This window comes from Carassius auratus, unplaced genomic scaffold, assembly GCF_003368295.1.
Source record: "Carassius auratus strain Wakin unplaced genomic scaffold, ASM336829v1 scaf_tig00005214, whole genome shotgun sequence".
NCBI classification, from domain to species: domain Eukaryota; kingdom Metazoa; phylum Chordata; class Actinopteri; order Cypriniformes; family Cyprinidae; genus Carassius; species Carassius auratus.
Genome location: NW_020523638.1, coordinates 640,689 through 656,902, shown reverse-complemented (window position 1 = coordinate 656,902; position 16,214 = coordinate 640,689). Strand labels below are relative to the sequence as shown.

General features: G+C 35.8%; 1 protein-coding gene across 3 annotated transcripts in view; it reads right to left on the bottom strand.

The window, feature by feature from the left end:
• Positions 1–185: 185 nt before the first annotated feature.
• Positions 186–16,214, bottom strand: part of LOC113070699 (G protein-coupled receptor kinase 5-like) — a 51,437-nt gene continuing 35,408 nt past the window's right edge. Inside the window, exons 4-16 of one of the 3 annotated variants that reach the window (XM_026244090.1) lie at positions 15,380–15,457; positions 15,181–15,278; positions 12,650–12,742; positions 12,102–12,165; positions 10,392–10,532; positions 9,864–10,054; positions 9,738–9,775; positions 9,513–9,602; positions 8,205–8,413; positions 6,895–7,032; positions 5,088–5,225; positions 4,555–4,686; positions 186–3,816 (exon numbers count right to left, since the gene is read on the bottom strand). In XM_026244090.1, coding sequence (XP_026099875.1) covers positions 3,733–3,816; positions 4,555–4,686; positions 5,088–5,225; positions 6,895–7,032; positions 8,205–8,413; positions 9,513–9,602; positions 9,738–9,775; positions 9,864–10,054; positions 10,392–10,532; positions 12,102–12,165; positions 12,650–12,742; positions 15,181–15,278; positions 15,380–15,457 — 1,494 coding nt within the window. In that variant the 3' untranslated portion in view covers positions 186–3,732. Of the gene's footprint in view, positions 3,817–4,486; positions 4,687–5,087; positions 5,226–6,894; positions 7,033–8,204; positions 8,414–9,512; positions 9,603–9,737; positions 9,776–9,863; positions 10,055–10,391; positions 10,533–12,101; positions 12,166–12,649; positions 12,743–15,180; positions 15,279–15,379; positions 15,458–16,214 lie in introns of all 3 variants that reach the window. The other 2 variants (XM_026244093.1, XM_026244094.1) reach the window with 2 other exon arrangements.

Below are 16,214 nucleotides of genomic sequence, written 5' to 3'. Positions count from 1 at the left end.
AATATTGGTTTAATGACTAGCTTGACATTGAATCAACTTGTTCAAGAACATTTAAGCTGTAGAAAGTGGCTTTATTAGTAAAAATACCTTAGCCCACAACCCCATGCCCCTCATTTTTTATTAAAGGTTTTATGTTTATTTATCTTTCGTGATAATCACGTACTTTAAAGAACTACACAGTTAGGTTGAGGCCAGCACAGGTTTTATTCAGAGGGACTCTTTCAGGTTTGGCTTCACATGCAATCAGCGTAGTACAACACTCTTTAAAACATGTGTGCGTGTGTTTGTGCGTGTACATGTTTACATCACGTGAATTACTGAAGTGACACAAAGTGCAAACCGTATCATGGGCACTAACCTGGACTAGACTACTAAAAAGGAGGCACTTCATTGTATTTGTTTTTTTTTTCCAGAATGTAATTAAAACTTGCTTCAAGACTTATACAAAAAAAAATAATAATAAAATAATAATATGAATCCAACAGAAGCCACGTCCTCAAAACCTGATCTTCTCCAGTGAGAGATTTCGGTTTTTACTTTCCAAATAAATACCACTTCAGTTTCCTTTTAGTTTGGTCGTTGTTTTAAAAGGCAAGTTCCCTTTTACACAGCAATTACATAAGTGTCAACACAAGTTCATATGACACGTTGTATGGAGGACATAAAGGAAATATACATAAGCAAAGCATTAACTCTCAGACTGAGGAAAGGCTCATCCTTTTTCTAAATTTCACAGATTTTTAATTACTTCAGAGGGACAATGGAGACATATAAACCTGTAAGTTTAACATTTCAAACCTTCAGGCTCTCAACTTTTTAGTTTGAAGAACACTAATAATGCTAGCTGACTCAAATGTCCTGTCCACTTATGAGTGTTGAAAAGAAACAAAAAGCGCGGTGATTTATGATTCAGTAGATCAAATCAACACTTACTTGCCGATATACCATAGTATCTGTTTACATCAGTCCATCTTCGTGAAAAACTTGTATTATTACTAATGCATTATTATATAAATCTGTGCATACATGGGGAAAAGTCTGCTTCAAATTCCCAAAATCGGTTACATGAGACTCAGTTGTCAGAGTAAATCATGTATTTACTAGCAACTAAGCCACTGTTGTAAGAAGCTTCCTCAATTTGGATACAGAACGATGTTGCAGAATTACGCTGCAATGGTAAATAAAAAGTACTTCCGAACAAGCTGTTAACATTGGCTACTATTTTTTTTTTAATATGAGAAATGCATTAACACGAATCAGTTCTGAATTTCACCTGAAATTGACTATGAATCATCACAACTATGTGGTGTAAAAAGTCTCACCTCAGCGAACAACAGCATGGCGCTAGCATACAGAGATCAGCCCCTAAAACCAACACACTGGTCCCGCTCAATGAACAGCTGACTGACCATGCAGTGTGCAGTGCAATTCATGTAACATGTCATGATACAGTGCAGTAATAACCAGTTATTACACTCTTTAAATGAGAAGAAACGTGAAATGTTAGAACCTGCACTAAGTATACACATGAACCTTCGGAGGACATTTCTAGCAGGGCAAATGAATGGCATAACTGATGCATCGTTTAGTAAACACACATCAGTTTAATGATTGGAAATGACATGGCACTTAGCATATGTACTCATGAAATAGCTTCAAGTCACTATTTTAATATACTTGATTTGTCTTGAGATGCGCTAATGAATGCGGTGGCGCATAAAAACCTTGGAATGGTATTGTAAATGCAAGATTATGAGGTTGAGATTTGTTTTCTGTTCCTTCTTGAATCGCACCGTTTGGTTACTGAAAAAACTATCCATTCATTAAGAAACACTACAAAACCATCACGTATTCTCTATGGACGGGATGTACGTTTTGGATTCCCGTGATGTCTATACAACTGGAATCCTGCACACTTTTTAAACGAGTAGCCTACATGCACAGCTGGGAAAGATGTGTGAAATGTGTTCCTACCAGTTGGCATCGGATTGGAAACTGTATAAATAAGAGAAAACAGCCGATGAGGTATGAAAGTGAATGAGTTTGGTGTATTATGGTGCGCGTGTGTAAATGCTGAAGTGAAGTTTTGCCAGTTTCAGTCTAGTAGTGGTTGACATCGGATGGAATGAAGGCATATTTACACGCCAAATCTGGAAGAAAAGCGGTTTTGCGGTTCTAAAATGTATAAATGCTCAAATGTGGCGATCCTGCAGTGATTATGATGATTAGGTGGTTGATACCATCTCCTCTTGGAGCTTGCAACAATATAAATTTAACACATTTTTAAACTGTTTTACACACCAGCAAACATCTAAGTAGCTTATGTTTAAGTCAAGTAATTTCCTTGAATTAACGCCAATTTGTCTATGAAAACTTGATTAATAAACTGTTACAGTCCTTAATTTTCTGTAAAAATTTTTAATGAGCCACTTATGTATAATGTGATGAGATGAGAAGGACTCCCTGACTGACTTCTTGTGCTGTGATTGGCTATGTATCTACCCAAAGGCCACGCCCACTCATATAGCTCCGCCTTTCACCACTGCCCAACGGCCTTTAAGCACAAAGGAAGTGACCATACAGAGACACTTTTAGCTCATATTTGTAGACCAAGTTGTGCCTGTCACACAAAGCAGATGAGATTTAAGGAAACGGACTTAGGCCAAACCACCTAAAAATGACCTTTTCTTGTCACCATTTACATGTCGTTCCAGATCCTGTATCGCTTTCTTTCTCCTGGTGAACATTAAAGAAGATATTTTGAAGAATGTTGGTAACTTAACAGTTTCGGTTCCCATTGACTGGACAAAAGAAACAATGGAAGTCAATGGGAACCGAAACTGTTTGGTTACCAACATTCTTCAAAATATCTTCTTTAATGTTCACCAGAAAAAAGAAAGTCATACAGGTTCAGACAGAGATGAGGATGTAAACATGTAAACATGACAACTATCCCTTTCGGTGGACTGGAAGAGGCTGAATCTGCCAAAGTGAGTTTGTTTTTCAGTGCTATTACATAATTTGGAAATTAAATAGGGCGGGAACAATGTACAGCTTCACCGAGCTCCTATTTCCTTGTGCTTTTAGGCCTTTCGTCACTCTCTGAAGTGAATTGTGGCAACAGCTACTCAAATACGTGTCTTCTTGTAAAAAGCTCCATCTTTGGCCTGAGAGTATGCAAGGCAATGCACATTTTAGGTTGAGGTTGGAGAGGTTACGTGTAGACGGAAAGAAAAGAAAAATGGGTAGGTAAGTAGGCCTATTGCAAGAGGGATGGAGGAGGAAATGAGAGAGAGTGTGTGTGTGTGTGTGTGTTTGTGAGTGCGTGTGTAGTCTCTTAAGTTCACTATATTAGCTTTCCTTTGCAAAAGAACATTTAAAAAGCCCCCTTCCCGTTCCCTGTGGAGGCCTTTCTTTGTCGATAAAATCCCCTGAATAATATGAGTTAATATTCTGTCATTTGTCAGTGGCTCTTTACTGTTCCAGCAATCCTGAGGGAGCGTGAGGTGAAGGAATAAATGTTCTCCTTTCTGTCACAAAAACAGGAGCTTGTTTCGTCTCCTGTCCTCTCGGCGGGCAGTGGATGGATAATGTGGGCCAAGGCAAGGAAAACGGTCTTCCACGTTCTGTCGACCGGTCTTTAAAGGGCAGGAGGAGTTCCTCACTCTCATTCTTTCCTCTGTTTATCGCTCACTCGCTGTTGTTTCCTGTAGTCCCGCAGCAGTCTGTCCACTAGGGGGCAGAGTTTGTCATGGAGTCAACAGAGTTGACGCTGGAAGACGAGACCCGGGTTTGAGCGATGGTCACCTCTGGATGCTGAAAGGTGATAGACAACGACAGACAGAAATAGATCATGTTAGTGACGATGTATAAATGCTCTCTCACATATAAACATGTACAATCAGGGGCCAAACTTAACACTCGCCAGACGTGTTGGGGGTAACGTTACATGATCAGATATATTTACCATTTATTACAGTCAAAACAACTGAAAACCATTCTCTTTTCCTCGGTTCTCTGGAAATCCCTTACAATATAGATCTCTACATACACAGCCCACAGTAAAAGTGACAGTAAAGACGTTTATAATGTTAAAAGAGATCTCGGTTACGAATAAATGTTCTTTTGAACTTTTGAATGTTACACAGCTTAATGATTCCCTAATAAAAACACAGATTTAAAACAGATAAAACAAAGAAACATTTTGTACAATTAAGAAGAAACATGATTTATTCTGCACTATTTCTAAGGTCTAAGTAAATCTGATCACTGACATGTGAACTCTTGTAGAGACAGAAAAAAAAAAAACAATATTTAAAAAAAAAATGCAAAATACAAGCAAATTGTCTTCTGAAAAAAAGACTTCTGAACCCCCTTTAGACTTGTGGCTAAGAGTTATTTTTGGCCCCTGTGTAGAACGCGTCAGCCCGATCGCTGCTGTTCTGCTCTACATGTGTGAGCGTGTGTGTCCTGATGGGTGTTTGACCTGGTCTGTAGTTAACTATTGTGTTCTCTGGGGTGTTCCTCTGTGGTGGAGGTGGAGGGGATCCTCACATGTCTCCTAAAGATCCTGTCCAGCAGGCTACGCCGAGGAGGCTCGGGAGGCTGGTTCCAATCCAGGTCAGGGGGCCGCGTTCCCTGAGGCCCGAATACATTAAGGTCACTGAAGCACTCCGTCTCGATCATCTGCAGCAGAGAAGAATAAAAAAGGTAGGAAAGAAAAAACAGACACAAAAGAGCAAGAGACATACAGACAGACACAGATAAACAGAGAGAGAGAGAGGGAGATGATGATGAGAAGGTCAACTCATCAATTTTTGAAAATCTTTAAATAATGGATTATTATGGTTCTGGATGCTGATTGGTCAATGCAGCCTTTCAGTCATTCTTATATACAGCATTAACACACCTGTGCACCTAGAGGTCAGCAAACATTTTACTTTTTTTTTCTTTTCTTTCTCGCCACATGGGATGTTAACAACGATACTGGGTTATATGATCCAGTACGTTAGTATATGAAAAATTTTTTATAAATTGGCATATCTCATAACACTCGAAGCAGCTGGGTTTCTAGCACAGCTTCATACCTCAGTTTGCCATGGGATAGAGACACTGCCAGTGGCAAACTTGGAGTAGAAATCATTGTCTGTTTGGTCCAGGTTGACACCCTTAACGGTGGAGAACTGCTCAATGTCCAGAACATCTTTACAGTAGACCGCCCTGGGCTATGAAGTAGGCAAAGAGGGGAAACAAAAATGAAAAACAGTAATAATTGAATCTTATAGAAGTTTATTTTTCACCACGGAATAAAACAAAAACACATAACTGCAAGTAAACTTTTTCTTGCAATTCTGAATTTATATCCTGCAATTCTGAGATGAAAAGTCTTACTGAAAGTTTATAACTTTTTTATTTTTTATTCCATGAGCTTCCACAGAATTTAACCCTATATAGTCTACTGTATAATATTTGATACACACATTGTAACATGATTGAAAAATGAAACCTGTTGTATAAAGCACATCAACTGGTCACAGGGGTTCCTCAGGGATCAGTTCTTGGACCCCTCCTCTTCTCCATATACTACAAATAGCATCATTTTGAATAAACCTTTTAGTTTTCATTCAGTAGATTAATGTCACCGGTTTCAGATTTGTGAATTAATGAGTACAAAACAGCCTTTTAAAAAACATATATTACTGTTGACTGTCTGGGCATATGAACATGATCGTAGTTTGTCTGTAAACATGAACATAGTTTGTTACACATATGGACATTTGTGCTGCATGATATAAATAAAGTTATATAATTCACTGCTCTATAACAGCATATTGCAGTTATAATTAAAGATATTAGCAATTCAGTTGAAGTGACTTTAGGTTGCATTGAAGTACTATTTCAGGAACAGAAAATATGTATGGCATTTAGTTGAATAAAAATGCAGAACTTTATGTAATAGTTCAGAGAATAAAGTTGAATCATTATATAAAGTTATAAAAATGTTTATTAAAAACAAGTTTTGTAATAATTATTTCTGACCTTTTGACATTGATGAGAATCCAGATTTGGACCTTTATATGTAAACTTTGAGAACCCCTCCTCTACAGCATCATTTCAACATCCAGCTAGGTTCATTATCAATTACCCCATCAAGTTCAGTCAGAAATCTTGGCGTTATCTTTGATGACCAGCTGACTTTCAAAGACCACATCGCAAAAACCGCTCGGTCATGCAGGTTTGCGTTGCACAACATCAGAGAGATCAGGCCCTTCCTAATGGAGCATGCTGCTCAACTTCTTGTCCAGGACCTTGTCGTTTCTAGTCTGGACTATTGCAATGCCCTTCTGGCTGGACTTCCATCAAGCACAATTAAACCTCTACAAATGATTCAGAACGCAGCTTCATCAGGCTTCTGAAGAACATTTATATGTTCATCTTTCAGTCATCATTGTATGGCGTTGCAATATATGTTTTGACGCACAATAAAAAGTACAAAGCTTTGATCATAAAACTTTAGAGTATTTATGATATTTAAATACATTTTATGTACTGTAAGTAGAATTACTATAACAGACTATACTGTTATAAAGAGCTCACAGATACACAATTTCAGAAAGTCATCTTTCATATCATCAAGTTTCATATTATGTTTCTTTTCTTATGATATCTGATATAGTATCTGATATAGTAACTCCATATTCTCAATAAATCTTGTTATATGAGTCATAAAAGCCTGCTGTATCAAATATGATACAAGAAAGAACACATATAAATACCCTTTATAGAATTAAAAAACTATTTGGTCTAAAGCTTCAATAGAATGTTCCATAAAAATAAAAAAAATCACTTTTTTTTTCTGATTGTAATTTCAGGCACACAAGAAGAGGAACTCACATCAGGCACAAAGGAAGGTTCCAGAATGCCGGCTTCTAGCCTCTTGAAGTTGATGTTCTTGAAGAAGGGGTGGGCTTTGACTCCAGCACCTCCGTCCGCCTGGCAGCCGAGCCTCTGCTTGGGATCTTTGGCTAGCAGCTGCGGGACAGAGAGCAGAGACGTTAGGAAAACACAGGTCTGTACATTCTTTAAGAGTGGAATGTAACCTATTACAGCACAGCCGAAGCTGCTCGATGACAAACATTAGGAAAAAGAGCGTGTAACAAATGAAGACATGTAAATGGGGCCAACATCCTAAAACTAGGGGCAGCAATCACAAACCAGACATTACAAAAGCACACACAGGAACGAGTTGGGCTGGGATCTTTCGTGAGCTTCGACGTGGAGGACGTTCGCATGAGGACAAAGTTTGAAAGGCTGCATTTAATTGAAGAGAAAATACAGTAAAAACAGTAATATTGTGAAATATTTTTACAATTTAAAATAACTTTTCTATTGTAACATATTGTAAAATGTAATTTATTTCTGTGATCAAAGCTGTATTTTCAGCATCATTACTCCAGTCCTCAGCGTCACATGATCCTAAATAATAATGTTTTCATAAACATAAATGTTACAATATTTTCATAAAAGTGTATACGAATATAAATAATAACTACAATTATTTACTTTAATAATGAATTGCTTCCAAAATTAAATAACAAGCTTTTATATTACCCATGTACAAAATCTAATGGTTACAATATTAACTGGAACATATTTCCTTTTTATTATGTTGACACTAAGAGTAACACTTTTCCCCCTAAAATACTACATGTACATTTTTACATATTATACCTAATATGCATATCTATTTAACATCTTAAGAGCACACATTATCTTTGTGTCCTAAAAACACATTTTGTGAAATATTTCTCTCAACTGTTCTTGACGGTGTCTGTCTCTGTTCACGTATACTGTAAAATAAAGTCACATGGGTTTGGAGCAACGTGAGGCTCGAGTTGCATGACACAACCCTAATAAAAGACAACAGAGGTCCTTTACAATAGATTTAGATTGTTAAACAATAGTGAACAGAGCTGGTCTCAGAGAACTCATTATCAGCTTCTTTCCCAGCAGAAAACATGCACTACCAGCCAGTGAAATGAGCCAAACATTCAGAATGGACTCAACTTTAGCAGCTTTGTGCGTCCAATCAATAGGCTCTAAATCAGCTTCTATGGCGCGTTTGACTGAAGAGATACAAGCTCTTAGTTGTACTCTGCTGCGTCATCTTGGATGTTGACCAGTGTGTGTGTGTGTGGCCTCACCATCCTGCAGATGCCTTTGGTGTCTTCTGTAAACTTGTCGCTGTACTCCTCCTCTTCCTCCTGCACCCTCTTCTCCACCTCTTCTCTCTTCACTCGTTCTTTGCGAGCGCGGAAAGGCGATCGGCCGGCGGTCATCTCATAGATCAGACAACCCAATCCCCACCAGTCCGGACTCATGCCATAGCGCTCGTTATTGATCACCTCCGGAGCTGTCCATCAATACAGTTTGAGTTCATCAATCAATAAACAACGTTTGAATGTGTCATATTGCTATGAATAGATATCTAGCAGGACTGCTCGATGCAGCTAAAAAGCCTTTTAATTCTTTCAGTAGATGCAATTAGCATTCAAAAGTCTGGAGTGGTAATACTTTCTATATATATATATATATATATATATATATATATATATATATATATATATATATATATATATATACACACATACATATATATACACATATATATACATATACATACATATACATATATATATATATATACACACACATACACACACATACATATATATATATATATATATATATATATACATATATATACACATACATATATATACACATATATATACATATACATACATATACATATATATACATATACATATATATACATATACACACATATATATATATATATATATATATATATATATATATATATATATATATATATATATATATATATATATATGCTCAACAAGGTTACATTTATTTGATGAAAAATACAGTTAAAGCAGTAATATTCTAATATTATTACAATTCTAAAATAGCTATTAATAATGTAATTTAGTCCTGTGATTAAAGCTGAAATACTCCAGTCTTCAGTGTCACAGGATCCGTTCATAATCATTTTAATGTGCTGATTTGCTGCTCAAGAAACATTTCTGATTATTATCAATGTTGAAAACAGTTGTGCTGCTTCATATTTTTGTGTAAACCATGATACATTTTTAAAGAGTTCTCTAATGCACAAGTTATTTTGAAATAGAAATCTTTTGTAACTATTTAAGAGTGTTTGTCACTTTTTATAATAATGCAATCAATAATGCATTCTTTACTGCATGTGTCATTTCTTTTTTTTTAAAAACAACAACAACTTTTCAATGGTACTGTAAATCAACAATTAATATTGGTTAATATAATTCCAAAATATACATAAAAAAAAAGCTAAATTTTATTTAAAAATGAGACCATTTCGCTTAAATTTTACTGTGAATATTCAACTATTCAACTCCCAACTCCAATATTTTACACATGTATAAATGAGTGCAGTTAAAGATCATTACCCATGTAGCCCACGGTCCCCACTCGGCCACGGATCTGTTCTCCATCAGGCACTTTAATGGCCAGCCCCAGGTCTGAGATCCGGATATGACCTGTAGGGATAAATACAAAACGCAAAATGCATTTATTGTTGCAATTATTAAAATGTAACTCACTAAACACAAAGGGATAGAAGTAGTATGATCAGTACAAAGCAATCATTTGAAAGACAACTTGATTTGACTTACCATTATCATCTAATAGTATATTCTCTGGTTTTAAATCCCTAGAATGATAGAAAGCAACATAAAAATGACTTAACCATAATATTTCATGAGGCTGGGGGCATTTGAGATTGATGTAGAGCCGCACACCTGTAGACGATGGACTCTCTGTGCAGGTGCTCGAGACCGCAGCAGATCTCAGCGGCGTAGAACTGCACACGCTCCTTCTCGAAGCCTGGGGTTCCCATGTTATAGATGTGAAACTTCAGATCACCACCGTTCATTATGGTCAGCACCAGACACAGGGCATCTTTGGTCTCATACGTGTACGCTAAACTAACCTGAGAGCCAGAGAGACGAGTGAAATCAGATGAAAAACATTTATTTCCATTTTGAAATACAAAAGGTATATAGCAAGAGAGACAGCAAGGCATTGAGGAATATGCATTGTTGACAAACTATTTTCCCATTTAACACTGTTAAACTGTTTGGACACAATCAGTATTGTATAATGCGCTATATAAATAAATGTGACTTGATTTGACATTTGAGCCTGTCCTGACTGGCCACTTGTGACTGAATCGCAAAAGATGGATGTTTATACCCAGTGTAAACAGGACCAGAGTAAAGGGAGGAAAACTGATGAAAGATAACAGATAAATGAATGAATCCACTTACCACAAACCTGCTGTTGACCTTCTCCAGAATCTGTTTCTCATTTAGAGCCATGGCCTCCCCCTTCCTCTTCTTTATCCTTTTCTTCTCCAGCTTTTTACAAGCATACATTTTCCCTGTGGCTCTCACCTGGCATGCACACACCTGGGCACAGATGGACAGAATATATTATATTATCATTACACACACACACACACACGTAGGTGCTGCCTTACAGTTTTGCAAAGTTGCATGTGCACAAGAAAACTGTCCATTGTTGTTGGAAAAGCACAGTTCACACAGAAGTCACTTTACAAAGCAAGCAGTTTTGTGTTGGTCAGCACACGGTGAATTAAATGTAATGTTTAGTTCACACCAAAAACAATAAATATTAAAACAAAGTTCTAGAAGTCGTTCTCAATTTAAGAGAATGGCACAACTATAATGATATAGAGGAACGATATCATCGGGATCACTTTCCAAATGATTTTTTCCAGGTAAAAATAAAAATAAAAAACACAGACAGCCAATCAAAATCTATTCCAATTTAAAGGGCTCGTGCATTTAAACTATCAGATGACTTTGTGGAGAAGCTCGCTGCAAAGGTCCAGAAAAACCCACAGCTGTTTGATGAGTCAAACCCTCTTTTCAAAGATGCTTACAAAGAAAATGGATAGCTGCAGAACAATTGGTTATGAATGGTGGTAAGAGTGAATGGAGATTAAATCGTTACGGCAGGCTGGGAAACAGTGTAAAATAAAACACAAAATCACCTCAGGTATCCAGCGCTAGTTTCGACAACATTGTCTTGCCTTCTTTTAAAGTTACAGTAAAGAGACTTTGTAGTTGTTATTCCACTTCATTGACTATAACCACGTTTACACGGACACTTTTTGTTTCAATTGGAATGAAATCGGAATTCTGATTAATGAATCCGAACATAGATAAATGATGTGATCGTGTTGATGTGTGCATTTACATGTCACAAGCTTCAAACAGGATTTGAAATTTCAATCGTTTTGAGCATTTTTTATTTCGACTGAGGTGTTTATGAGGAGCATTCTTATTCGGATTGGATGTTTAAACTCATCGGAAATAATCGGAATACAGTGCTCCATGTAAAGGCACCTAATGCTAGCTAAATTCACTAATATATCAGGGTTTCCATAAGACTATGAAGCTTTCATTGCTGTAATTGATAAGAAATGTTTCTTGAGCAGTACAACAGCATATAAGAATGATTTCTGAAGTATCGTGTGACTCTGAAGACTGGAGTACTAGGAAATTTTGCTCGTCTTCAAGTTTCACTTGTGTTCATGTTTGTCATGCAATTTCGTCACGCTGACCAACAGAAGGCTGTTTGGTTCGAAAGTGACTTCTGTGAAAGCTGTGCTTCATACATCCCTATACTGTTGACACCTTGGTGAAATGTAACTAATGTGATCACACCTTCCCACGCAGCGACTTTGCATCTCACACAAATAACGCTCTTTATTTGACAGGAAACCTGACTCAAAACTGAGTGCGAGCATATTTCTGAGCTAAAAGCGATCAACAATTCTGGTGAATGGGTGAAATACAAGGACATAAAGGCTGTATGATGTCACTGCTTGTATTTCGAGCACACTTATAATGTTTAAAAATACAATCTAGGTTGGCAGCTCACTGGGATTTGATAAAGAGCAAATGAGGAAATACACAGTACACACACATAATTGTTCACAATATCCTCACCTCTCCAAAGCCTCCTTTCCCCAGAACTCGGTACTGCCGAAACGTGTCTTTTGTGACGGATTGTCTAGAATGAAACCACAAAATCTGATATCAAACCAGCACAGACAGGAAACTGACATTTTAACATTCAGATCCATTAACAGAACTAGGTGGGGCACAAGTTACCCTTCACAAGAAACACATTTTCCACCTCATTTGTGAAACAAAGGCTTTTTAGAATTGTGTTCACAGGCAAAGTTTTCCACATATAAATGTTAAAGTTCAAATCAGTTTATATCTAGCATAGAAGCTGCAGAGTAACTCCAATGTTTCATGACCAAAACATGGCTGTTTGCTTTCATGTGTTGAGCTGTTAACAATTACGCTAACAAATAATATAAATGGATTAACGTCCGAACTGCTGTAACAGCTGGATATAATTTATCCTGATCCAGGACGTCTGTTTTAAGCCGGGCGAGGAACAGCAAACCAAAGAATGAAAGAGTGCAAAAATGGTAGAGTAAGTAGATCAAGTAACAAAGTAAAGTTAGATAAATTGTGCAACCAACCTTTCTAGCATTTTCCATTGGAGGAAGCGGTCGAAGTACATGCTGTTCTGATAGTCAGTAAAAGGAGCACCACTTAAGTAGTCATGAAGAGCTCTGTGAGAACAGCGTGGAGACCGTTAGGAGACCATAGAAAGAGCTCTAACATTAAGCAGTAGTGTCTACTTCTGTAGAAATCAATTCTGTTTACTAATTAATTTCAAAGTGAAAAACTGCACAACTTAATTCTGAATACTGTCTAGGGATGCACAATTCATTCAATTTCTAATTGCATTTACAATTACGAATGCCACAATTACGTAATCATTCAAAGCGGCAATTAATCGTTCCAAGTCCACTTGTGTTTTTATGCTTAAAATGTGTTTGTTTTTCTTTCTACCGGTTATCTTAAGGGTTCTTCCATTGTTTTAATATAGTTTTAGTATAATACCATGCATATATATATATTTTTTTTATTTAAAGAAGAAAACAGTACAGTTTATATTTGACATTTGAGGCTTAATACTATAGAAAGTTTTTCAGTTAAGTGTTTTCAGTGTTTATTTTCCATCTAAAAAATTACAAATTGCATGCTGTTGCTTCCAACAATGGTAAACATCATTCAACGTAAATTGTGATAATCGTAGTTAATAATCGCAATTACAATTTCAAGGGGAATAATCGACAACTATGATATTTGTCAGAATTGTAGACTCCTAATACTGTCTTTACATAAAACTGGGTGGGCAAAGTGAAGGGTATAAACACTGCATGTCAAGTTGCCAACAGAAAATACAACACACAGGTCAATACAAAATACTTCTAAAGCATTGATAAACATTCATTTTAATTTCAACATTTGCATTTTTAAAGTTATAGTTCTGTTAACATTAGTACTAACAAAGATAACAATGAAAAGTTTTATTTTTATTACCCAACGAAAAACGAATATAATAAATATTGTATTGAATGTATTGATAATTGTTAATGCTAGTTCATGCATCAACTTATGTCAACTAAAGGAAGTTTAATGTAAAGCATTAGTTTTGCAGATAATTTTATAATTAAGTGTCTCTGTCAGTTCGAGCACATCGACTTGCGACTGCAGAAATGTGCGCAGCTGCAAATCATGCAGTTTGTTGTGGTGAACAGGATCGAGCTCGCACAATGTTTATGTTTATGACGCATCTATTTCGCAAATCAAACACTGTACCGATGCTAATATGATAATGCTATGTGGCTCTGAAGTTTCTGATTTATATAAATCCATCACACGCAGGTGCTCGAATTTGTTCGACTGTTTGGATTCAGTGCTAAGACTTCGTTTCAATTGCGATATTCAGTATATACTTTTTAAAGGATTGATCTGATTGATGTTTGTGTCGCTATTTACAAATTCAACTCCACAAACACTAGTATTTTACTATCATGTCCTTACGTCACAAACATGGCATTGTGGGTGGGACTAACAGAAAGATGAATCATCGTTTTGACAAGCCTAAGGTATGCTCATAGGAAGAGGGAAAATAACTCAAATTAACTGACTGTATTGACTGTCTAAATACATAATGTTATAAGGAAATAAGATATTTATTATAATTTAATAAATTAGACAAGTTTAGAAAATTATCAACTTCTAACTGGGTGCCCACCTGTACCCTGATCACTGCTACATAGTATGCAGTATTAGGATGACAGTGTGCAAATTATTACATGTTGAAAATAGTATATAAAAGGTGTGAAATTTTTTATTTAATTTTGGGTTATTTTTGCACAAAATTATTGCTGCAGTCTGTCCAAATGCGCACAATGCTTGCTACATATTAAATACACTACCAATCAAATGTTTGGGAACGATATGTTTATTATTATTTTTTATGTCTTTTTGTGAAATTATTTTATTCAACAAAAACGCATTAAAATTTATCAAAATGAATTGTTACAAAACATTTATTTTTTTTAATGCTGTTCTTTTGATCAAAGAATCCTGAAGAAAAAATGTATTAGGGTTTAAATAAATATTTTAACTGTTTTCAACATTGATAAAAAAATCTGCAAAATAAGCATTAATTATTAGAAAGATTTCTGAAGGATCATGTGACACTGAAAACTGGAGTAATGATGCTGAAAATACAGCTTTGAATCAAGGGAATAAATAACACTTTACAATACATTAAAATGGAAAACAGACATTTTTAATTGTAATAATATTTCATAATATTACTGTAGGTTTTATCAAATAAATGCAGCCTTGGTGAGCAAAAGAAACATTCAAAGGCTAGTGATCTTCCCATCACTAGTGCACTACATATCTTTAGCACAAAGTGTTAGCATGCAAACTCACAATAAACCATCCTAATTGTTAAAAAATAATAAATAAACAAGTATTTGTAATATTTAACTTTTTTTAAATTATAAATAGCATTTTAATACAAATCTAAAACACACCATAAGTTATCGACAGTTATAACAAGAAGATTTGTGGCTAGGGTTAAGGTATCTGAATTAGCTTCGTTTAAGAGCATCAGAGGTCCAGGTGTTTACACGTTTCTTACTTGCGACAGTCACTGAAGATCTCCTTGCAGGGGCTCAGTTCTAGATTTTCTCTGCAACTTTCAGCAAGACCTTCAGCTACATCTACACAATCAGAGGACTGTAGGAGAAACAACATGCTCTCTGATTACTGATGCACACTGAGACATTCAAGATCCAAAATGAACACACACACAACAGGAAAGTTAAACAAAGTCACACCTGCTTGGTGAGAAACTTCTTGATGATCTCATCTCCTCGACTCTTCCTCTTCTCATCGGGTGTCACCTCGTAGTCCTCCTAAATGATCCAATACAAACAAATTACTCACAGCTAATTATAAATGAACTTTGAGATGAACAAGCCATAACATAATCCACAATAAAAATGATACCTTGTGACATAATGAATCTAATTTAGACGTTAATGAAACAGTAGCCAGCGTAGGGAGCAATACTGATTCATACTGCATTTAAAAATGGAAAATTGTAATTTCTGGGAGAGAGGGAGCACGGGTTTTAATCAGTTCATTGAGAATCAAAATTGTGTTTGCCAGTTTATAGCCTTTCCCAAGACTTTAAGGTTCATAGCATTGTGATTAAACTGATTTGAACTGAACTGAATTATCCACACTTCACTCTCATGGGTATTTCAGATTCATGTGGCCATCGTGGAGAAAAAAAAACATCTATATTACAGATCAGTGAAAAAAAATATTTAGAAAAATGTCTTTCACAACTTTTTTGTCTATACAATGAAAGTCAAAGCAGTTTGATGTTTTTGACCCCAGCAACTTTCACAATATGGACAACAACAACTGAAACATTTATTAAAATATCTTCTTTTGTGCTTCAAAAATAGGTAAGTGCCATGAATTATGACAATTAGAATTATTTGGATGAACTATCCATTTAATTCAGCAATAATATATGAATGCATGTGGCAATCAGTTGTTATTGTTAACGAAAATGTTAACTATTTAAATTGTTACATGTTAATTGAATTAAAATAAATCTACTAAATAATATAAATAAAATAACTGTGACGAGTGGGGCGG